This window comes from Carassius carassius, chromosome 17 (genome assembly GCF_963082965.1).
Source record: "Carassius carassius chromosome 17, fCarCar2.1, whole genome shotgun sequence".
NCBI lineage: Eukaryota > Metazoa > Chordata > Actinopteri > Cypriniformes > Cyprinidae > Carassius > Carassius carassius.
The window spans coordinates 27113363-27137784 of record NC_081771.1 but is presented as its reverse complement, the minus strand read 5'-3'; the positions used below and the strand labels follow the sequence as shown (position 1 = coordinate 27137784).

General features: G+C 36.6%; 2 protein-coding genes across 3 annotated transcripts; both read right to left on the bottom strand.

Moving 5' to 3' along the window:
• Positions 1-3971: 3971 nt before the first annotated feature.
• On the bottom strand, positions 3972-16962 carry wipf1b (WAS/WASL interacting protein family, member 1b). 2 transcript variants are annotated; one of them, XM_059571521.1, is made up of 9 exons: positions 16909-16962; positions 16555-16628; positions 9713-9798; positions 9164-9293; positions 8784-8933; positions 7784-8536; positions 7486-7695; positions 5014-5127; positions 3972-4828 (listed from the first exon to the last, which is right to left on the bottom strand). In XM_059571521.1, exons 3-9 carry the CDS (start codon positions 9761-9763, stop codon positions 4776-4778), a joined length of 1461 nt encoding a protein of 486 aa, XP_059427504.1. In that variant the 5' UTR covers positions 9764-9798; positions 16555-16628; positions 16909-16962; the 3' UTR covers positions 3972-4775. The 2 variants fall into 2 exon arrangements, with proteins under 2 accessions (XP_059427504.1, XP_059427505.1); XM_059571522.1 differs by lacking the exon at positions 16909-16962 and adding an exon at positions 16793-16810.
• Positions 16963-17766: 804 nt separating this feature from the next.
• On the bottom strand, positions 17767-23361 carry LOC132161456 (acetylcholine receptor subunit alpha-like). The gene is made up of 9 exons (XM_059571519.1): positions 23192-23361; positions 21670-21812; positions 21485-21529; positions 20936-21045; positions 20621-20816; positions 20283-20520; positions 19792-20015; positions 18139-18378; positions 17767-18010 (listed from the first exon to the last, which is right to left on the bottom strand). The coding sequence occupies exons 1-9, from the start codon at positions 23235-23237 to the stop codon at positions 17882-17884; spliced, it is 1371 nt and encodes a 456-aa protein (XP_059427502.1). The 5' UTR covers positions 23238-23361; the 3' UTR covers positions 17767-17881.
• Between the last annotated feature and the right edge of the window lie 1061 nt (positions 23362-24422).

Genomic DNA, 24422 nt, shown 5'->3' with positions numbered 1-24422 from the left:
GTTAGGGGTAAACGCATTTAACCAGGTTAGAAGTAAAGGCTGTGATTAAGAAAGTTTGTATGAGTAAATGGCAGAAATACTGGAACTCATGTAAAAAAAGGAAGACATTTTCATAGAATAGAAAGAAACATAAAACAAGGTAAAATGAATTATCATATGAATAGGAAGGACTTCATTACATTTACAAGATTGTGGATAATGCAACACTTCATATAATCGGCAAACATAATTATGGTTTATGTAATGCATGTCAGGAAAAGGAAACTGTGGAGCATGTTTTGATTAATATATATATATATATATATATATATATATATATATATATATATATATATATAGGAAAGAACTGATCTTATAAGAGATATGCAAGCTTTGGGTGTTATGGAATTTAGCTTAGCTAATATTTTAAAGACAGTAGTAGAATTTGATAAAACAAATACAGCTTTAATGAAGTTCGCGAGAAAATCTTCATCATACTTCAGTACAGTAGGTGGCGGTATGCACCTTTCCACCAATAAATCCACAGAAGAAGAATATGATCAAGTTTTCAAGATTTTTTTCTAGTTTACACCATAGACAGTAAAAGGTTTACACACTCCAGAAGATTCTTGGAAACAACTGTTGAATTCTAATGAGTCTAGCTGTTACAATAGTTGTATCTCACTAACTGTAAGGTTGTGAGTCAAAAAGTAAAGTTACACATGATTGTTCAGACACATTTACAATAGGTAAACTGTCAGACCACGTGACATATGTAAACAGACAATACTAATGTTTTTCTAAGAACTAAATCCACTTCTATGAGGCAGTCTTGCTTTTACTTTTAACCAAGGTTCCTTCTTTTGCAACCCCAGGACCAGTTATGGTTCCACAGCTCTGTGTCAAAGCAGCTCCAGTTGCAGAGCTTTCCAGAGGTTCCTGACATGACCAACACAATCACTCTGATATCTGTCATGTCACAAGTGCATCAGAGGATCCTCTTTTACGTCCTCAGTGGTGTGCCATATTAAAATGTTTTAGCAGGGAGCCGAAAAGAATTCACACCTCTGTTTATCAATTTGCAACGGCTACCAATAGCTTCAAAACATTGATGTTTGCTACAAAATCACCACTGGCTCTGTACCCATATACCTAAATTCATTACTTCAGACTTATGTGCCCTCTAGAAGCTTGCGTTCTGCAAGTGAACGTTGCTTGATTGTGCCATCCCAAAGAAGCACAAAGTCCGTTTTACAGACTTTTAAATTAAATGTTCCCTCCTGGTGGAATAACCTGACAACTCAATCAGAGCAGCTGAGTCCTTAGCCATCTTCAAGAATCGGCTTAAAACCCATCTCTTCTATCTTTATTTGACCCTCTAACTTTAGCACTCAATATTCTAATTCTATTCTTAAAATAATAATAAAAAGTAAAAAATATCTAACTAAGCTTTCTAATCTTTTTGTATTCGATTTGTTTTCTTTTCATTTATTATACAATTGACAAAAGCAAAAAAAAAAAAGACCTCTAACACTAGCTTGCTCTATTCTTTTTCTATTCTACCTGTTTTCTTTTTATTTATTATATTATTTAGCAAGCTATGTGTACTGTGTTAAGCTAAACTAGTTATAGCACTTATATATCATTGCTCTTTGGTTGATTTTTGATTGCTTCCATTGTCCTCATTTGTAAGTCGCTTTGGATAAAAGCGTCTGCTAAATGACTAATTTTAATTTAAATATGGAACCATTGATTTCTAATCCTCTTAATATTCTTATATATGTTTTCCATGGTTACACATGCATATTAAGCCAGCCAGGTCTTTCAACGCCAGATCTCTCCCTTTCAAATAGAGTACATAAAAATTACACCTGAAAACCAGAATAAAATAGTATATAATAGAATAAAATAGAATGAATAGAATAGAATAAGTAAACAGAATAGAAACAGAAATAAGACCATACAAGACTGAAGAGAATCTGAACAGACTAGTCTAAACTAGACTAGAGTAGAATATAATAGACAGGAGAAGAAAACATATAGAATACAAAATAATAGAACAGAACAGAAAAGTGAACCAGACAAGACAGAAACGAACTTGAATAGAAAAGACAGAAGAGAATAAAAGTGAATATAATAGAATAGAAAATGAAGTGAACAGAAACTAATATAAAATAAGTGAACAGAACAGAATGTTCACTAAACAGAGGTGAAAAAAGAATATAATAAAACCTTAAGTAAACCAGAAGAGACAGAAGAATAGAAAAGCACCTGAATAAAATAGAATAGAAATGACAGAAGAATGGAATGGAACAGAATAGAAGCAGGAGTAAACTGAATAGACAAAAGTGAACAAAACAGAATAGAATAAAAATGAAGTAAACCAGAAAAGCCAGAATAAGAGAAAAGCACGAATAGAATAGAATTAGAAATGAACCAGAAATAGGACAAGAAAAGAAAACCTAAATTAACAAGAAAAAAATAGAATAGACAGCATATACAATTATAATATATGTAATAATAGATAATAATATGAGAACAGAATAGAATAATCAGAAGTGAACCAGACAAGACAAGAGGTGAGAAGAGAACCTAGAGAATAGAAAAAAATAAAATAAAAGAAGTGAACAGAACAGAACCAAATAGAATATAAATGTAGTGAACCAGAAATGTAGAAGAGAAGAGAAGAGAAGAGAAGAGAAGAGAAGAGAAGAGAAGAGAAGAGAAGAGAAGAGAAGAGAAGAGAAGAGAAGAGAAGAGAAGAGAAGAGAAGAGGATTATTTTGAAAAATCTGTAAGCAAATGGTATATGTTCTTACACACATTGACCCACACACACTTAAAGCTCACGTCCTGCAGCTCTGTCACCTGAGATCTGGCAAGTTATTTCTTATGATAAACAAGGCCATTCAATGCAGTTAAATCAGCTACATTTGTCATCTGTACTACAAACGTTTCAGTCTTACCTTGCAAAAATAACAAGATATGTGACTCTTGTCGATGAATATATTGCTGTAAAAGAAAAACACACCTGACACATGCATGCTTAAAAAATAAAAAAATGCACTGAAATTACAAAGAATATGCTTACAAAATACATTTGAAAAATTGCTTACTGAAAGTATAAGAAGAGCTTAAAAAGTACTGCATACCGAAATGCATTATTTTCTTAATGAAAGGCAAAATCCAGCTTCACTTGCATATTTATTTAGAAAACAACATATTTGGCACACCAGAATAGCAAAATACTGTTATAAAGTAAATACACAAATGAAACAACATAATATGTTGTATGAAACTGAAATTTGCATTTACATGCACAAAGAAAACATCTAAAGTACCACATTAAGCATTGGGTCACACAACATTGTCCTTGACGTGCAAACAGAACATAAATCAGAGGCCTCCAGTATTACTATTAATGTTGGTGGCAAATATTTTTTCTTTTTGGCTGTGCAATCATCTCTCTCCTCGCTAATCAAATTCAAGATGCCTCAGATGTTATGCTACATCACATATATCACTTTAATTTTCCTTTTTAAATGTATTATTAAAAGGCCTTTGTAATTCATCTCTTTATGTAAACAAACAAAAGGCAGCATAAACCAAGCCATTGCTTGGATTCTTGATTCTTTCAAAGTATATAAATGAAGAAAACTAATTCAAGGTATGATACACTTATTGAATATACTTTTAGTCAAGTGCTTAAGGCAAATATAACAGCACACATCTGAGAAACATCCATAAGGCAACATAATACTGAGCAATCATCAACAAAACAAGCAAGTGCATACATACGTATATCATAAAATATAACACTTCTTAAACACATTTTTGGCTTTTTGGCTAACATCAGCACAGATACAATCTCATAATACACAGAAACCCACTTGCGTAGGATTTTATGGCAAATCATCTTTCATTTAAAGATCAGTCCTATACAATATCTAAATGGATGAGGATCTAAAGAGTCTTTAACAAATGACATCTACATTTTCCCATAAACTCGGTCCTTGTTATTTTCACATCAGGTACTGCACATGTGAACAAATCAATCTGCAACACAAGAGTATGTACAAACTCTGCTTACTGGAGAGATTGTAGCATTCTGTATATCATTCCGGCCATTATCACCACATACACACATACAGGTACTAAAGCAAACACATACTCCTTTAATGTTCAACGTGTCTTTTTCAGTCTGATATTGTTCTAGCTACCTGACATTTTACATTTGAGGGCTTGAAATGCCAATGCTGTATAACTACCGTGTTGTATGAAGACAGGAAGGTAGGGGGCGCCAAAACCCACCAAAATGCTTTAATGAAACTATTGCACTCCTTTTCAAAATAGAATTACATCAAGGACTGTCTAACAAACACTGATGCCCTATGTGGCTCTATAAATGGCTGCACCATTATCTAAAGGAATGGCTGCCCTGATTAAGCAGTAATATATTCTGTATAAGACAAGGACACTTGTCTGTATGTGTCAATGACCGCCAATAAGCCAAAACATTCACACTCTCCTGAAGGCCAATGAACTGCTGCAATAACACATCATACTCAGAAAAACACTTAAAAATAAAGTCAAACTTATCTGTAGTATCACTGTAGAGCTCATCACTCGACATAAGACCAAAAGACATGTTGTCTGTACTATGTTGTTATTTTTGTAGTTCTTTTATAAATTTTTAATGAATGACTCTGGCAGAAAAGATCAGAAACAGACAAAACTAGAGAAAATAAGATAATTAGGTAAGGGAAGGATTGTTAGGGCCTGAGACAGCAGTTTCTTTCACCTAGGTATGGGAGGCAGTGGAGGTGCACCTCGCTCTTTCTTTCCTGAACCTGAAGCAGACAGAAATATACAAACACAGAGACACATGAACAAATGGGTAAGACCATGATTAGGCTGAAAGCACTGAATGTTATTTGAAGTGTTCATTGGCATGTGGAAGCAACAGCTGCGGGTCAGTTTTGCCTATGTGCATAGCAACAAAAACGGATAAGATAAAACAGCTGTGATTGGTTACCTCGGCTTTCGTTCCTGGCCATTTTGCTAGGATAGGTCTTCTGACAGGGAATGTAGGGCTCTGGTGGGGGAAGATCCGATACAGGTCGAAACGTGAAGCGTGATTCCCACTCATCTTGGAGAAACGAATAAAATGCACACATCATTAATCTGTAGCACAAGCTACATACAAATCTAAGCTGCTATTTACAGATCAATAGGAGTTCATAAAATGGTCAATACATGTTAGAAATGAAAGTGAAAGTCGTGACATTTGCCAAGTATGGTAACCCATACTCGTGTTATATAACCCGAATTGGTGTTCTGCATTTAACCCATCCAAGTGCACACACACAGCAGTGAGAAGTGAACACACACCCGGAGCAGTGGGCAGCTATATATCCAGCGCCTGGGGAGCAACTGGAGGTTCACTGCCTTGCTCAATGGCCCTTCAGTCATGGGTATTGAGGGTGGAAGAGAGCACTATTCATTCACTCCCTCCACCTACAACTCCACAACTGCCCCCTGTGGCCTAAATACTTCTGTTGATTATGTGAAATGCCATCTATAACCCCCCAAACCAAAACTATTTGACTTGCCCTCAGTTTGCAAAAACAAACAAACATACAAACAAACAAAAAACGTTTACAGTAATGCACTTAGAATAGAAGTATATATAAGTTTTGAAGCAGTAATGTGAACTATTAATGTAAAAGCCCTTTCATTTATTTTTCCATTCAACTATTTCAATACACACTCGTTTAATGATGAGACTACTGTTCTAAACCGATTAGGTTCTTGGTTAGTTCAGCCCTAAAATATACTTTTATGCATACTTTAGGGTATGTGTACAGTGCGCATGACTTAAATTTCATTATCATACATGCAATACTGCACATGTACAGGGGCTTATGAGATAATCACAGCCCTGGTATCTTGTGACATACATTTCATAATAAGCATAGCCAGATTTACTAACTGTAACTCTGTATTACTCAATTAATTTATCCACAAGGTAGCAATATTTGTCTATGATGTTACATTGCCAAAAGTATGTGCCCTCTTATAATTAAACCATTTAGCAATTTCAGCCACACCTTGTTGCACTGCTAAACGGTACATAAAAGTCCCTCATACAGCCATGCAGTCTCCCAAGTATGACACTGGCTTATGATGCCACCAGTAAAATGGTCTACTGAGTCTACTGAGTGTGGAAGAATCAGACTAGCCTGCACAAATCCAGATCTCAACAGCATTGGGACGAAATGGAACATGACCTGCAAACCAGACTCCAATGCCCATTATCCAACACTATCCCTGATGCTCTAATGTCTGAATGGGAACAAATGCTCACAGCCATCTTCTTTCAACATCTATTGGGCACCCATCCCTGAAGAGTAGAAATTGTAATAGCAGCAAAGGAACAACCAGTTCCTTATAAATGCCAATGGTTTTGAGATTTAATATTCATAAAGCAAATGTACAGAGCTGGATAGATTACTTAGAAATTGTAGTCTGTTACTTAATCCAAATTACATTACAAAAATTACACATTTTAGGTAATGTAATCAGACTACTTTTTGATTACTTTTGACCTAACTCTATTACCACATTGATTTTAATAGGACAATCTTGTACCATATAAAAATAAACAGAGTAAGAATATATTCCATGTATTGTAATTAACATAATGAAGTGCATTAAACATTGCGTTACGTCAAGGTTTTTTAGAAATTAACTTCTGGGGGTTTGAGAGTTTAGTGAAAAGTTAATCATTAATTGCCTCATTAAAATGTCAAATTAAAATTAGTAATTTTAAAATAACATCAATCAAAATAAATCACTTAGTAAAAAAATATGAAATATTTTATTTGTTTGCCTGCATGTCATTTGACCAATAACCAACAGAGAACCATGAACGCGCAAATGTGATACTTTTTCTTTATATATATTTATTTAAACTCTCATGGTACTTCAAGCAAATATATTAGGTGAAAGATGTTCAGATGACAAAATTTTTGGGAAAGCCTTTATTACTTTTATTAATAAAATGTTAATATTACTAATAATGTGAATTTGTGCATTTTTAAATTGTGCATTCTTTGTGTGAATGTCCACAAAACTGGAAGACTTTCTGAATGTATATCAGCGGTAGGCTATTTTAGAAGGATAAAAAAAGAGGAATTAGGGAGAATCAATAATGTATGAATAATTTATTGCCATTGTATGAATAATATATAATCATGTAATCAATAAAAAAGTAACTGTAGTCTGATTACGAGTATTTTCAAATGTAATTTAATCAAATTACATGTACTTAATTTTTGGAATCTGATTACATAATCCAGATAACATGTAAGCAGTTCTGTAAATGGGTATAGTGTACCTTTACCTTCTGGTGAATTGCACCAATCCAGAACAACAAAATACATGACATTTATTCTTCATAAATTCTACAAGACTCTTGAACAAGCATGTAGGAAAGTCACAATACCTATATGATGTCCCTGATTGTGGTATCCATTGCCCATAGTTGGGGGAGGAGGGGGCAGAGGTCCAGAGGAGGGTCTGTCTGGTGGGAGAGGTGGTCTATTGCCACCCCGATGAGGCTCCACACCTGGTCTGTTCGGTGGAGGAGGGGCTGGTGATGACCTCACACTTCCTCCTCCAGGACGGCCAGAAGGAGGTGGAGGTGGAAGAGGACCTGTGTACAAATAGACATAAGACATAATATAATATTCAAACAGGTGAATTTCAGATTATCCTGCAAGAACCCGCAACTCCTCCCCTACCTGTTCTTCCACCTGGATTCCGACCCAATGCGGGCGGTCTCTCAGAGGGAGGTGGAGGAAGTGGTCCAGATCGCCCAGGTGGAAGGGCAGGAGGATGCGAGCCAAGTGACAGGTTCCGTTCAGGAAGGCGTGGCGTATGCTCCTCAGGAGTAGATGGGCTTGGGCGTCCAGGTGGCAGAGGAGGTGCTGCACTAACAGGTGGCCGCAGAGAGGCAGGAGCAGGAGCTGGAGGAGGAGTTGGTTTACTGCTCACTGATGGTGGAGGTGGAGGGGGCGGGCTGTCCCGTGTGAGTGGCAAAGAAGAACGGATAGCGGGGGGAACAGGTGGAGGACGGTCATCGCCTCGACCAGGTGCAGGGGGAGGAGGAGGCCGCCCAGCGTGACCAGCTGAGGGTGAAGGAATGGAAGGAGGACGACCAAATACAGCTGGCACTGGTGGAGGTGCAGGCTGTCGTCCAGGAGGGTTTGGAGGTGGAGGGGTTGGTGCGGAACCAAGACGAGGAGTCCCTGGAAGTGAGGGCGGTCCCCTGCTCTGTGCCCCACTCTGAAAGGGCCGTGGGGCACTTGGAAGAGGTGGAGGAGGTCCTCCAGGTGTTTCAGGACGCGGTGGGGTCATTCGTGGGCGAGGGGGGTCAACAGATTCACTGCGTTGCAGAGGTGGACGAGGGGCGGAGCCAGATCCTCCTCCAAAGGGCCGTGGACCAGAGCTACGAGCACCAGGTGGCAGAACTGGAGGTCTGACACTACTAGAGTCTGAAAGAGAGCAAATGATCTAATATAAAGAGATAATCCAACAAATGCAAGGTCTTTATCTAAATCATTTCTCAGTTTTCAAAACTAAATATTACATTTTATGATTGAAGGTCCATCATTGGGACTTGCCAAAATTTCTATACTCAAAAAATCCTTGTTGAATGAATGAGTTGGAATCTGTCAGTAAACAGTAGTAGTGTGTAGCAAGCTTTAGTAGTATGTTTGACATACATGTGTGCGTCCTTACCATCTCGAGTGGAGCGCAGCTTTGGCATGCCACCCTGGAAGAGCCCACCCAGACCAGCTGGTGATCCACCTCCACCTCCAAACCCTCCCCCTCCTCCACCTCCTCCACCAGGCCCGCCTCCTCCTCCACCTCCAGCACCACCTTTGGGTTCTGTCAAAACAAACATGTATTTAATATTTTGGACTGGATAGCAAACCCGCAACCAATAAGTGTTGCTACTCATTTTACATGCAAAAATCATTAACACAGAGGAGTTTTGAAAGTATAGTAGCATAATAGAAAACCTATTTAAATATATGTGCCCTATATAATTAAAATGTGTCTGTTTTGGTGCATAGACAAACATAGCCAGTATAACTCCATAAGATGCTGGTTCTTACTGTCAAGTATGGGGGCGCTACGGTCATTAGTAACCGCCTTCTTTAGCCTTGCTCCTTTGCTGATGTCTGACAGCAGAGCATTCCTGCCCTGCTGCTCCGATTTATTCCAGACAGGCTTCTCTGTGTTTGCCTGTGAGAAACAGAAGCACAGATATTTTCCGTAGAACTCATTCAAGCACTGGTGCCCCAATTTGCAGTCTAGAAGAGTCGACAACAGCTGGCAAAAGTCGAAGCCAGTCTGAAGATTTTGGACAGGCAAGTTAATAGATTTGACAGAATATCACATAGTGTATGATGGGCCCAGTCTCAAGGTTTTTTAGCTTCAGACTATTATTTCATCCAGTCCATCATGCTTGATATTTTGAGCCAATTTTAGAACACATGTTGTTTTCATTTGTCATGCCTCTCATAGCAACATGGTGCTTGTTTCTGTGTGAGGTTACTGTGTGCAACAATGGTAGTGTGTGATCATTTAATGTATGATGGACAGTTTTTCTCTTTTTTCTCAGTTGTGTAGTGTATTTAGTGTATGTGTGTGAGTGTGTGTACCTGAGATAAGGTGGGGGGTGGGGGAGGGGGAGGCGGAGGAGGTACCGGCATTTTTTCTCCTTGTTGTCACCTCCTCTCACTGAGACCTGACAAACAGAAAATGTCATATATTTTATATTTTCAAAAATAAATAGTGTTACTTGTTGTCATAATGTTGAGTGGTTCCCAGAGTGCTGTTGTGTAGTTTCTAGGGAGTTCTGAACGGTTACTTGCAAAAAAATACAAATATAGTTCTCGAATTCTTGATATAATCTTTTATAAAATTTCTTAGAAAAACAAAACATATTTACTGCTTATTTATATTTGTAGACATTTATCAACCAATTCATTATTAATCATTTGTGATGTTACTTTCAAAATACTTTAAAAAAATATAGATTTTTTTTTTATACTTTTAATTAACAAAATATATATATATATATAATGTTTGCAACTTGAAACAAGCCTCAGGGGTATTCATTGCTCAAGCACACCACACATGTAGCCTATAATGTGACTCTGACGTTGCGTCACATGAGAGTTTGACTGCGTGGCAGGAGTTTCATAACACTGCTGCTCATATCCATTAATCCATTATTAAGATTCATACACATACATGTATTGTAAGCGAAGGAAAATGTTTATTAACCCCACATAGCAATTTTAGAGTTATTCAATTTTAACTTTCAAATTTAATGTTTTAAAAATGACAAAGGTTTTTTAAAACCATATGAAACCAGCGTGAATACAAAGTGTACATTTCTAAGACATTTATTCTCATTTAATTGTCATTGAGCCCATTATCTTTGACCTTTGACCTTGTAATGATAGTAGTGGTGCTCAAACACCACTAACAGGAAACCCAAATGTAGCCTGAATAGCACCATCTGAAACAACATCACACTTTTCAGGTTTATAAAACAGGCCTGAAGCATTCACTCAATCACAGGTGCTAATCTAACCACACCACATGGCCATACTAAAGTGGTCTCGCACAGCCGCAACATTTTGAATGGGTTTTACAGTAAGTAGCCAGTCTTGAAATATCCTATTGTGCTATACCAAGATACCTTATTTTGCATGCCATGACATGTGAGAAAGGCCGTTAAAAAAAAGGTAATTACTGTAATAGACTAGTTTTTATAATATTCCCTCACACACTCATAATACAGCAAAGCCAACCATTACAAGCTTTATTTTCTCTGAGTTCAAGTTTTATAAAGGCCTCTCACTGCTGACATCCGGAAGAGAACATAAACAGGAAGAGCTACAGCAATATACCTCTCACTTCTCATTCTCTCTTTGATAAACACACATCCACATGCGTTAATATCATCCAGACAAAGGTGACAAATAAACAACAAAACGTTTAAAACCTGAAGTGGGAACACAGATGAGACTCAAAGAGAACAAGTCAATACACGGAAACACAGTTCACAAACACTTTAAATTGTCTGCTCTTTCATCATCAAGATCTCTCAAGGGCGTCTTACAGACAGCCACATCACACTACTTCATTTCTGCCTCTCTCTTTCACTTCCTCTCTCTCTCCTTCTCTCTCCCTCTCTCTCAGGTATTTTTATTCAGAGTTATGCTGGCAAAACCAAAAAAAGGGCCATGTAAAACAACCAAACTGGAGCCTCTGGTTCAGTTGGCAGTAAAAGTTAATTTAAAGGGGTCATATGATGTGATTTCAATTTGTCCTTTCTCTTTGGAGTGTTACAAGCTCTTGGTGCATAAAGAAGATCTGTAAAGTTACAAAGACTAAAGTTTCAAATCCAAAGAGATATTCTTTATAAAAGTTAAGAGTCAACCACGCCTTCCTAAAACGGCACATTCTAACATGCCCCCACATATCTACATCAGTATGTGGGAAGATTTGCATAACACCGCCCAACTGTTCATGCAAAGAAAGAAGGCATAACTTTTATTCTCACTGTTGCCGCGGGTGCCATGTCGTGGAGACCCTGTGTGTTTCGTTGTGTAAGCGAAAATTCTTTGTTTGACCTTCCAAAAAGACACAACTAGAAATCAGTGGTTAAGCTGAATTTACAACATTGTTCTGGAACAGTTCAACATAAAAGTTTTCAGATGTGTGCAGTGCATTTCGCAGAGGACAAGTACTGTTTCCTTCGAGAGCAGCCTAAAAAGTTTCTAAAAAGTGGTGCAATTTCAAATTAGCAAGGACAGTCTGGCGCTTCTGATTCACAGTCTGTAAGTACGTTTTCATCTATGTAAAGGATTTGCCACTGATGATCCAAACATGAGTTTTTGAGAGTAACTGTTATAGCTTGTTGTTTGTCGTTTCTCCGATCACAAATGCAGACATGGCTTTGTGTCTACGCAGTGCAATACACAATGCAACTCGTAAAAAGACAGTATAAGTCATAATAATCAGTAATTATGTCCCCACTGGATGCAACAAATGTCTCATTTGTAATGCGTTTTATTGGTTTTGTCTCATCGCTCCTGGGACACACAGCATTACAGTGTTAAGGGGCGTAACATTTCCATCCCAAGATTGAGGCATTTGGCCAATCACAACTCATTGGATAGCTGGCCAATCACCTTACACCTCGCTTTTCAGATCAATAAGCTTTAAAAAAAGATACACGTTTCAGAAAGGCGGGGCATAAAGGAGAAACAATAATGTACAGTGTAAGGAAAATAATGTTTTTTTTTTTTATGGTGGCCTAGAAGTACAAAACAAATCACAACTCTGAAAACAAAATAACAAATTACAAATGCAAATCTAAAAAACAAAATAACAATAAAAAACAACAATTCAGAAAACATTATAAAAGTCAGAAAACACAATGACAAATTTGAAAACAAAACAAGTCAGAAAACACAATGTCAAGTCCGAAAATAAAATAAGTCAGAAAACACAACAACAAATCATACAAACCATAGTAAGCGCAATTCATACAATACATTCAAACTGAGCTACTTTATTACCAACTCCGAACTTTCTATCATGACTCTGCTGTTCTTCGGCTGGTTCTTCCTGTATACCTTGAATGACAGATGCCTCGTCCAGTCAGCGGTGAGTCATCCCAAACCAATGGTGCGGTCTCAAACTATACCTACCTCTTTCGGTTTGTCTGATTTTATATGTTGTGTTTTCTGACTTGTTATTTTGTTTTTCGAATTTGTCATTGTGTTTTGTGACTTGTTATAAAGTTTTCAGAATTGTTGTTGTGTTTTCAGAATTGTGATTTGTTTTGCACTTCTTGGCCACCGTAGTTTTTTTAACCTTAAACTGCATCAACACATTGCATTACACCAAGTACACAAAATAATGTTCTTTTTAGCAACGTCATATGACCCCTTTAACTATCATTAAGAAAATTAGTTAGGACAGGGTTGAATGTTACATCACCTATTTAATAATTATAAGCCATGCTGATTAAGTATTTTAAAGGTGAATTGATGTTAAAATTAGTCATCTTATTGCAACTTAACATCTGGAAAACTAGTGTAAATACTGTGTGTGGCACTTAAAAATATTGTTCTGATTTGAGCATCACCAATCAGGGCTGCACTTCCTAAAACCAAAGTTCTGTCATTAAAACATAGTTTATTGATTTGCCGTTTCTCAAAACCATAGGTTCAATGAATATCCACAAAAGGCAAACAGACTGGGAACAAAAATAGTGAAATAGACCTCAGATGCCATGTTTGATACAACAGCATCTGAGAGAAGTTATGTTGCAGAGAAAGCTGTTGACTCAATGAACCGCATCTAAGTAAGAGTGTACACCAATTCCACACAAAAATCTGTGATAATGTGATAATAAAAATGATTGGCTTCTTTTTGTATGTTTAAATGATCTTTAACATTCTGACATGTATTGCAATATCAGATTATTAATTAGCAGAAGCTATTACTCCAACAACTGTGGGTTGTTATTATGTCTTATTTTGTCGAACAAACATTGAACCAACGCCAGAGCTGTTTAAATCAAAATGCACTGCTTCAAGTCAGATACAAATCAGTCTGTGCTACACACCTATACATTTTTGCAGTTCTGTTTGGTGATGCTAGTAGTGCAAAAATGACCTAACTTTTATGATTTCCAAGAGGTGATGATTAGCGCAAAAAAGTGGATATGAAATGCGAAGAAGGGGTGTGAGAGTTGAAGAAGATACAAGAGAAGTAGTGCACAGTAAAAGTTCCTGGATATGGACTATATTTACATTCCAGTGTTTTGAGAGAGAACTGCGGAGATGGACTATGGAGAATGGGATGCTGGATATACACTCTACAGCTGCCCTCGCTGTCCGGACAGTGCTTTACATCCAGCAGTCTGAAATGTCATCATGTCTAAAACAGGGACTTTTGGCTGGACATTGTGTTCTTTTTGGAATTACTAAATGCCAAGTGTGTGTTTAAGTGTGCCAGTGTCTTATACAAGCACATAATGCATTTCACCTCTGTAGAAGTCAAGACAGTCAACCCTGCATCCTGATTTGTATACTGTGTGTTCTAAATAGTAAGTGAAACTTGCAACTTTCAGATCTGATGTATGTGTGTGATTTATACTGTAGAAGAAATGAAAACGCTTTCCTAAAAACCCATGGGAAAATCCCAAAGGAACTCATACCAAACTAGCCTTCAGGTAGTTTTGATTATTTATATGCTGTCTGAACAACTGGTGCAACAGTCAGCTTCCAGAAGTAAAAATCGTATTAATTTATTCCGCAGTTTAACAATAACCTTTAAAGAAAGGACTACTGTGAGCTACGTGGCTGAAAATCAATGATATATGGTTTTGAAAGCTGTCAATACTTTTATATTTAACTTATATAATAATAATTGTGTATCAAAGATTTTTCAAGAAATCTCCACCAGTCACTTTGACTTTCAGTCATATTTTCAAGTAAAATTTTGCTTTAAATCAAAGTTTGTAATGTTGTGATTTATCTCATAGCTGCTTAGTTTGAGTCATGGCTTATAATGCTTTAGTGAAGACATTTTAAGAATATCTATGGGAAAATTAATGGAAAAATACACTTTCTGAAACAAAGCCGATGAAAAAAATGGATGAGATGTAACCAAAGACCCAGAATTTCTGGAATTCAAATGTAAGGCCAATGTCAACAATGAAATTTTAAATATATCCAGCTTTCACTAAATAATGTTAACACAAAAAAAATTAAAGATGAGTGGGGCCCTTCAGCCACAACCTGCTACATCATACATGCAATATCATACAGGAAGGGGCCACCCACAAAGAACCATACGTTCATTTATTTAAAAGTGTCATGTCCAGTCGTAAAGTGCTTTGCAGTGCTTGCTTATAATACCACATCACAAGCAAAAAAGTGCATTACAAGTGCTCAGCTTGCATAATGTGAGCATCTGTCTTTCCATCACTTTGTAGGCAGTCTTTATTGTCCACTTCCTTTCTGAAACTCAGCATTATGTTGACACCTCTGGCTACATGCAATCTTGTATCTAATGGATGATCTCAGATACCGTCACATGATTTCTGACTCTCTTCGAATCGCAGGTCAAATAGAACACTAAACCAGACAAGAGAGAAGTAGAAGCTATGACAGTATACTTCTGTCGCCAAGAGGAAGTTAATGCAGAGAGAGAACTCTATATTATGCAGCCTAAAACGACTTGTTCCTTCTTAAGTTCTCACTAAAAACTGCATGCCTATATTCACAGTCTCAACAGCTCACTTTGATTTAATAAAACAGTTGCTTAATGGTGTTACATTTCACACTTGGTAAAAACCACATGAAAAATCAAGAGGACCTGGCATTGATATAAGCAGTCTCACAAAAGTCTTAAATGCAAGAAAGAAGATTAGCATTTTCCATACAATCCCAAGCCAACTAAGCAATGTGCTTTTAAGGTAACCCATTTAAAAAGGAATGAACAGAACATAACAATGTGTTTGAAATAGCTTGTGACACTGACAGCTCAAAATAATGTGGTCTTCAATTCATAATACTAAAAGTTTAAAAACTGAGAGATAAAAGGAAGTGGAAAGCATATGACTTGCATTGTTTATCACTGTAAAACCCTATGGCCTGTGAATTAGAACCACATGCTTCTACTAGTCAGACTCATTTGCACGAATCGGTTCTTTTGAACAGTTCATTTAAAAAAAAAAAAGCTATCAATTTTTTATGCAATACCTTAACTGCGCCAAAGGGTGGTCCCTAGAAAGCCACATTTATTGCTCGTCATGAATGTTTTATTGCTAATTTCGATTATGTTTTTTAAACAGCCACGATTCATCTCACAAAAGTAATTTACCTCAATACAATTTGCATTGACATTACAAAATCCTGAAATTAATTTACATATACTCTGTTCACATATCATCTCCTTTAGATAATACATTGGTTTAATGAGCCGTTGTATTTGACTGACTCGACAAACGGTCCGATTCAGTTCTCGGGTGTATGAAAAGTTGAAAAGATCCGACTCAAAGAATGATTCATTCATTAATCAGAAATCGCTTGCTACTACAGCTGTTTAAATAACTGTGACATGACAACGGTAATAAGTAGTTTGATTTAGTTGAGGAGGTGGTCACTTAAAATTATTTGCAATTCTTAACTACTGAAAAAAAACTTTAACTTATTTACCCTGCCACATATTCACGCTCAAACTGGCAACTAAGGAAGTGGGGGAGCCTCTGCTTCCCCTGAAAGTTGGCACCGTTTGCGCTTTTGTGGATGAAAAAGTAGTTTTAAACATAGCACTTTATCCAAAAAAAACTATTAACTCACACAATACTTACAAGTTTGCGGCAATACATAAATAACGGGAAATCGGGTCGCAAATTTGATCCTTGAGTCGGGTATTTTAGAAAGCTACAGGCTGCGTAAACACTTACCGGTGGTTTGCGTCTTTTTCTCTGCGTCTTGCGCTTACGAACCAAATGCAGCAGCGATCATCATCATGAAGCATCTAACGTTACACAAACACAGAGGAACACAAGTTTTGAGCCACTCCTTCATGGCAGAAAACACACACACACATAACTTCTCCCCACTGTTTCCGCCCAGCGCGTGCTGTCTACAACGCGTATCACATTCACAGGAATAACATTCAAATCGTATCAGACGGCCTACTGAAACAATGCATGCAAGAATTCACTACGTCTCAGCAGTATCACATCTCTTTAAATGAGGGAAGTACAGCTCAATGCTTTGAATAAGACGTGATATCTTCTAATTAATTTCTTTACCCAGTTTTTCTTCCTCCACTAACAGACTCTTCGTTCCCTTTATCCGGGACATTCGTCTGTGATGCAACGTTTCCAGATGTGTGCGACTGCCTCGAGCTGAGCTCAACATCTGTCAAACTCTGCACACAATGTATGACAGAAAAGCTTAGCGCTGTGTGAATGTATGGAATATGTAACAGATATTCAAAGAGATTCACTTATAGTTCACAGTTTCTGGTCATAGTGAGAAAAGAAAGTCTACAAAAATGGCTGGAATATAAAACATTTGCTGAACCACTAAAGCCAAACTAATTTTTAGGCATTAAAGCAATTACGAGAAAGAGAGCTCCCGTGATATTAACAGTATTTATTATGCACTACAAGACAAATGTTACATTTTTAGTCAGGCCTATATGCTTCATCAAAAAGCACGTTTACACTAAATATAAACTTAAATTAACCATTAAATATGTTTATGTATAATATATTTGACCAAATACACAGTGGCATATGTCAGAGAAATGTAACAACAGCAACGTCATCAACTTATGTTGATAGTTCATGTGCAGTTAATCAAATACACTTTATTCATCATTTTGTCTTAAAATATCTAACAATTCAAGTACATTGGTTACCATGGAAAACACAGACAAAGAAAAATTAAAACAAATCAAACTAACTAAATCAAATATAATGCACCCCTATGTAAAATAAATGCCACAATAAATTCCTCTCTCATATTTCTCTGCTTCTATACTTAATTCTGTCAAGTTCTGCATATACATACGAACAGACATTTTGAGGTTAGGTGCGGGCAACTTTATTAACAGAAATACTTTAAATGAAGAGAAAGAAACAGTGTGTGTGTGTGTGTGTGTGTGTGTTTTTCCCAGTTGTAGAATAAGCTGGTCTGATCAGGCATCTTTGCCTCTTCTACAGCTCAGCAGATAGTCAAGGCACTCCAGTCCCTGGCTTTATTCAGGCCTTTGGGCTCTCACAGCATGCTGAGTTCAATCAGACGTCCGGCAAACACTCCTAGTGTGCCAATAATACAAACCGCCATAAACACACATAGAAGAATGTGATCCAGGACCATAGCGACAAATTTCCATTCCTCTGCGGCCTAGATGAACAGACAGAAGGAAAGACTCAAGTAGTCAGATGAAGGTAGAATAGGACAAAACTTCTAAACCTTTTCAAAGAGATGCTGCTTCGGAAATAACAAGAAATGATGCAGGTGAATGTTCTCACATTGTTGGACTCCTCGTCGCTTTTCATGGTGTCTGCGATGTATTTAACACCCTCGATGGCACTACGTACATCAGGATTTTTGGTTATGGGAGAGTGGTAGGGGACAGAGGCGGGCATGGGTTTCCCTGAAATGTCAGAGATGTCAAAATCTGCAGGTAAGAGACGCTTTTCCTGTCGTTCCTGGGATGGCCGCTTCATGGTGGAGAAAAACATCAGGTTTGGAATGGTGTCAATGAAGATCTGTGGGACAGTGGAGATAGTCAAAGTCATACATCTGATCAGAATTTCAACAGGTTTATCAATAGTTAAAAATAACCAAAATATGTGTAAAGTTTAGAAACAAGTAATAAAAAAATGGCTTAATAAATAAAGTATGGTGTTCCACTAGCAGTCCAAACACGACTGCAAAAATAATGATTCCCACGGATGGAATATCTTTTTAAAAAAGTACCTTCCTTAATTGAGTTGTAAAATTTTTCAAGTTAAAAAAATAAATGTCAAAATTGCTTTGGAGTAAGGAAACTTAAAGAGGAGTTCAAGTATATTTTCCAACTATACTTTATGTAACAAGTACACTCAAATAAATGTACCTATTAGTATCCTTGTAAGTGTACTATTTCAATACTTTTTGGGTGTAAAATGGCCTGTTTGAGTTTATAAAGTTACATTTTTATGTGTACTTTAGGTGTAACAGTAGTAAACTGAGAACACAACTAGCTAATGTATATTATACCAAATATACTGTCTGTGAACTACACTATAAGTGAAAGTATAGATATACAGTTTACTAGTTACATGCTTCCATCCTCCTTTTTTAGTAAACTACTAGTGTAATAGTTTTTATACTAAAAACACCGACTGTAATGTACTTGTTCACTAGTTATGTATTTGTTTATTATGTTTACTATATATATATATATATATATATATATATATATATATATATATTACACACACACACACACACAGTACTGTGCAAAAGTCTCAGGCCACTAGTATTTTCACCAACAAAAAATGGTTTTAAGTCAGTTATTTCTATCTTTTGCTGTAGTGTGTCAGTAAATATCAGTTTACATTTCCAAACATTACTTTTGACATAAATTTTAATAATCCCGTGAGATTTTTGTTTGCACAAGGAGTCTGACAACAGCCAGTGCTTCACACATAGATCTGTTCTCACCATCATCCAGTCTGTCTGGAATAACATGAAGAAACAGAACAAACTGAGACAGACTCAATCCAGAGGGACTGTGGCAATGCCTCTAAAACGTTTCAACGAACCTGCAAAGCTACCTGAAACACAGTGTTCAAGTGCACCTAGGACAAAAGCTTTTTTTAATTTATTTATGGCATTATTTTTGACGGCATCCTCACTTTACAGCACTTTTACACAAGTGCCTAAAACTTTGCACAGTACTGTAGCTTTTTTTTTAGGTTTCTTGAAGAGTCCTCATCCTGCTGGCACTAAGACTCGAAACTGCGACCTTCGGGTTACAAGTCTGACTCTCTAACCATTAGGCCACAGCTTCATCTTAAACTATTTTGCTAAGACTAAAAGTATACTCTCTTATTTATAGTTTAAAAGAAGCATGCTAACACAAACATACTTGAACACAGAACACAAAAGGAGAAGCTACTCTTTTCCATATGTACCTTGCGGACCCAAGCAGGCATGGTGTGTGTGCTGGGGGAGCGGTGGTGTGTGTTGATGACAATTACAGTGATGATGATGGAAGCAATGACAAAGATCATAGTGAAGAGCATGTATTTGCCGATAAGAGGAACAGCACTGGAGGTGGAGGGGATCAACTCAACAATCACCAGCAAGAACACAGTCAGAGAGAGCAGGACAGAGATGCTGAGGGTCATCTTCTCACCTAGACAAAATCAAGTCAAGTTTAAAATGTCCATTAAACTCCAAATAAATACATAAATAATCAGACATGATCAAGTACTTTTCATTTGTAACATACAAAAATAGGCTTCACCCCATGATTTTTTATATATTTAAATATAGTACCAGAGCATGTCCAACAAAAATAATTAGTTACCATGATATAAAACAAAATACACTATGATGACCATGATAAGATTTGGTTCATACCGTGGTGCATACCTCTACATACAATAAAAAACAGGGTTACCGGAGTCTGTGGGCAGGTAGAAAACAAGCCCAGTGAGGAAGGAGAACAGCATGCAGGGGATGATGACGTTCACGATGAAATAAAGTGGGAGGCGGAGCAGGAGGAAGTGATAAGTGATATCAAGATAGGGCGTATCTGGACAGCAAGCGTAATAAACCCAGTGTTTCCAATTCCTGTAATCCTTCATCACCCACTCTCCACTCTCCATGAAATTACTTAGGTCCGGTCTGTCACTGTCCTAAACAAGCACAAAAAAATTAATGAATAAACTAGTTCTTACAAACATACACTAAGAAATATTCATGCATCCTGATGGTCATGTGTGGTGATATAATCACTGGGTTGATAATGACAAGGTTGCCATCATAGGTCCACGTTCCAAGTTTCATGCTGCAGTTTTGCAGGTCGAAGGGAAAGTGAAGGACCACGATCTCACAGTAGCTCTTAAAGATTGCTGGGGGAGTCCATGTTATCATACCTGTGTGCTCCAACAAGACCTTTGTCTCATGGACGATGGCAAAGTCTCCATCAGCACTGCACAAACACAATATCAGAGCAGGTATATGTATTTTTAAGTACAGTAATATTACATGATGGATTCACACTATTGTACAGGTGCAAAGAGTGAAATTTCTGGACAAAGTGACTCATACTTGTTATAAAGCACTAAATCCGGTTTCCAGATGTCAGTGGAGGGAATTCTGATCTTCCTGATGCCACCGTAGTCATCAGGGTTCCAATGCAGATTCACATCCTTCCATTGCTGAACATCAGATAAGGAGAAAGAGATATGTGTATTAACGACTCCTGTCTCCAAGTAGGTACTGTCATGTAAAATTTGAATTTTGAAACATTTATGCATTATGGCAGCATTTTTGAACTGCCTTTAATTCATTAAAAGTACAGCCAAATTTTATCAGAATCATCATAAAAAAATAAGGCAGATCCACTTAAACATGAAATTTGCATAAATATTTCATTTTTTTTAATGCAATGACTTCATACTTTTCCTTATAAGTTGAAATGTGACCTCAACATTTCTAGATAAGTTTCACGTGGCACATTAAAATAAGTTGTTAAAGTACCAAATCTATGTGTTGTAAACATCGCCTAAATCTCAGTTTTTGCCATTTTCCCACAGCAAACACCTTGATCTCTACTTAGCAGCAAACAGGAAATGAAACAGCAGCTGAAACCTGCACCTGCTTTAGCCGCACATTACTGTTGACAATCTGATTAACTTCATCCTGTAAATAAGAAAGAAAGGAAAGATAATGGAATGCAAGAGAAAACTAAAGTTTATTTGTGAAATGTAAACCTTTTTTAACTTATGGATAAAACATGAATCTTATATCAAGAAATAGAAATGAAAAGAGATATAATTTACCACGCTGATGAGCTGAATGAGTTGTAGTCCCACAGTAACTACCACTGGATCCTTAAAATGGCTAACAGGACGAACTACCTTATTGTATCCAGTAAACAGAGTCTTTACCAATCTTGTCTCATCTTCTGAGCACAGTGCTGGTCCTGCAACACACACACGCACACACACTATTAAATTGCTCCGTGAGAAATATCTATCACCCCAGTCCTCACCTCCCAGTACTCCATTTTGCCATTTCATCTGTGTGTGTGTGTGTGTGTGTTTCATATGCAGTTGCTTGACTCCATCAACGTTAATCCTCTGTGCCATTTAGGATGTATGTGTGTGTTTGTGTGCAAGACATGCAATCAATGTATGAGTAGTGTCACTATTTTTTATAATCAGAACTAACAGAAGTAATGCTGACATTCTGCATGTAAAAAAATACAAATAAAAAACTCAGAAAAGCAGGTTTCAGTGATAGGCCAAAATTTTGTTTCTTTACATTTCTGAACTATTTTGTTGAGAATAATGAAGTTAAAAGAATCCATATCTCTATAAGTTCACGACTTAATGTGACAATTTCTATAGAATTTTGGCTTGATTTAAACTTCAGGACTATTGTTTCATATGTTTGATACTAGTCTGTTGAATGTACTCACACAGGTAAATGAGTGAGCTTTTGAGTCCACATTTACAATAAATATCTATATATATCTATATCTATATATATATATATATATATATATATATATATATATATATATATATATATATATATATATATATATATATTTAAATAAAGAAGAGCTATTTCCAGTTTAAGTTTAGGCCACAACCCTTATAGGATCCAAAGTTTACAGTATCACTTCTCCCTGCTGAATAGAGCATTGATTTCATCCTCATTCAAGAGGTAGGGCAAAAAAAGAAACAGAAAATATAAAAAGAGAGGCGAGATGAGGATATTTGTTAGCATGAAACTGACCGCTGACACACTGAGGTCACATCAGCCACAAACCACTTTTGGTTTATTAACGTCTACACCTACCACTACCGTAAACATACCCTTACAGTAATACGGATGCATTAAATGTTGTTGAACATGAGAAAAAGAACGCAATATTGATGTGCGCATAAGCAGTAAAGACTGGTAGGAAAATGTGACGGGTAGTTTAAATGTCAGGACACCGGCAGGCCGCGCACGCGCACCTGTCAATCAAACACGACGCATAGTATGCATACTACACGGAGCAAATAAATCTTTTTAAAAGTGTTTAAAAACTAAAAAGGTTCGAACATAACAATGTATCACTATGGGAATTAACTGTTTTCGGTTTCCAACATAAGTAGATTAGCTGTTTTCTGTAGCTACTTGTCACGGAGGTTGTACCTGTTCGTCTCCATAATAACTTAGATTTAGAATATCGGTTGAACTGAAACCTTTATCAGTATATTTAAAGTCATGGTAAACATAAAGAGTTTGAGGTCTATATGGCAGCTTTCCCTTGAACATATTCTAATATAAAACAAAGTGGTTACTCACCAAATAGGAACGCCGAAATTGGTAAAATCAGTATGAAGTTATTCATCTCCTTGTTATGAGTAAGAAAGACCGTGTGTGGTCGACTGAAGAAGCACCTCGTCCTGACTGTAGCTGAACTCTCTCTCTGTTAGTGTGTGTGTGAGTTGCAGTAATGTTAAAGTCGCCGTGGCAAGAGCTGGCAGCTGTTGAAGTCAGCGCGAGATAAACACTGTTGATGCACTTGCGTGCTGGCTTTAAACTTAAAGCGCTATGCACAGAATTATAAAACATTTTAAATATAACACTTTTAGCAGATCTAAACCCGTAAGTTGTCACCGTGGTATTTAAGAAAAAAAGACTTAAATGGGTGCACCTAACAGAAGTTAATTTTCCCTTTTAAAAAGTTGGAGGATGATAAAAAAAGCATTCTAATATCGCTTTATTGCAGTTGCATTAACAAACGATCAACTTTCGTAGAAGCAGCATTTACTCATACTTATGTATTTTTATTCGGTGGCGGAACAAAAAAAACTAAAAAATTGTCGTGTCCTTGTTACAAAGTAATTATACATTTAATAGTAATTAACTACATATACTTCCTATATGGTTAAGATTAGGGTTTGATTTAAGGGTTACTTGCATGTAATTATGCATAATTTACTGTTATTATAATATAAGTACAAGTAACATGTTACAAGAACACCTTTAAATAGCATGTTACCGAAGTAAACACAGATTTGTTAGAGGTCACTCCTGAAAACAATTCTCACTATTCTGAAATCTGATTTCTCCGTTATTTATTTTATCCTTATGACGGCGACAGTCAGAATCTGAAATATAAACTGAGACTTGAGGTAAAACATCACCTTTTGATTCTTTTCAACTCCTTAGAGTAAGCAAGATTCCATACATCTTAAATTAGAATAATCCTTTATTTCTAAAAAAAAAACCTAATTATCACACACTGATTCAAACACTGAAATTGACAGCTAAAAATAAAAAAAGCATATTATAGTTTAGAGACTATTTAATATAGATTACTGGAAAAATAAGTAATGTGTAAGATCTGAGCCATTTCGTAATAGACCGCACGGTTCTTGGTAAATTACTGGTCCACCATAGAAGTTTTTGACTTGTTTGACAAACACAGAAATCAACAAAAGTGATCAACTTTTAAAACATTCAATAGCTTAAAATCTGCAATGAACAACCTTTTTTACTGGCACAGATCCAAAAAAATGCGAATTAAACA

What these genes read in the sequence shown, in the direction of transcription:
- wipf1b (XM_059571521.1), bottom strand. Translation starts at nt 9,763, where the DNA reads ATGCCGGTACCTCCTCCGCCTCCCCCTCCCCCACCCCCCACCTTATCT. An exon ending in CACCCCCCACCTTATCTCAG is followed by an intron (nt 9,294 to 9,712) that starts GTACACACACTC and finishes TGTTTCTCACAG; the next exon opens with GCAAACACAGAGAAGCCTGT. An exon ending in CAATCAGGGACATCATATAG is followed by an intron (nt 5,128 to 7,485) that starts GTATTGTGACTT and finishes CGTTTCTCCAAG; the next exon opens with ATGAGTGGGAATCACGCTTC.
- LOC132161456 (XM_059571519.1), bottom strand. Translation starts at nt 23,237, where the DNA reads ATGAATAACTTCATACTGATTTTACCAATTTCGGCGTTCCTATTTG. An exon ending in ACCTTGTCATTATCAACCCA is followed by an intron (nt 20,521 to 20,620) that starts GTGATTATATCA and finishes GTGCTTGTTTAG; the next exon opens with GACAGTGACAGACCGGACCT. An exon ending in TGCCTGCTTGGGTCCGCAAG is followed by an intron (nt 18,379 to 19,791) that starts GTACATATGGAA and finishes ACTGTCCCACAG; the next exon opens with ATCTTCATTGACACCATTCC.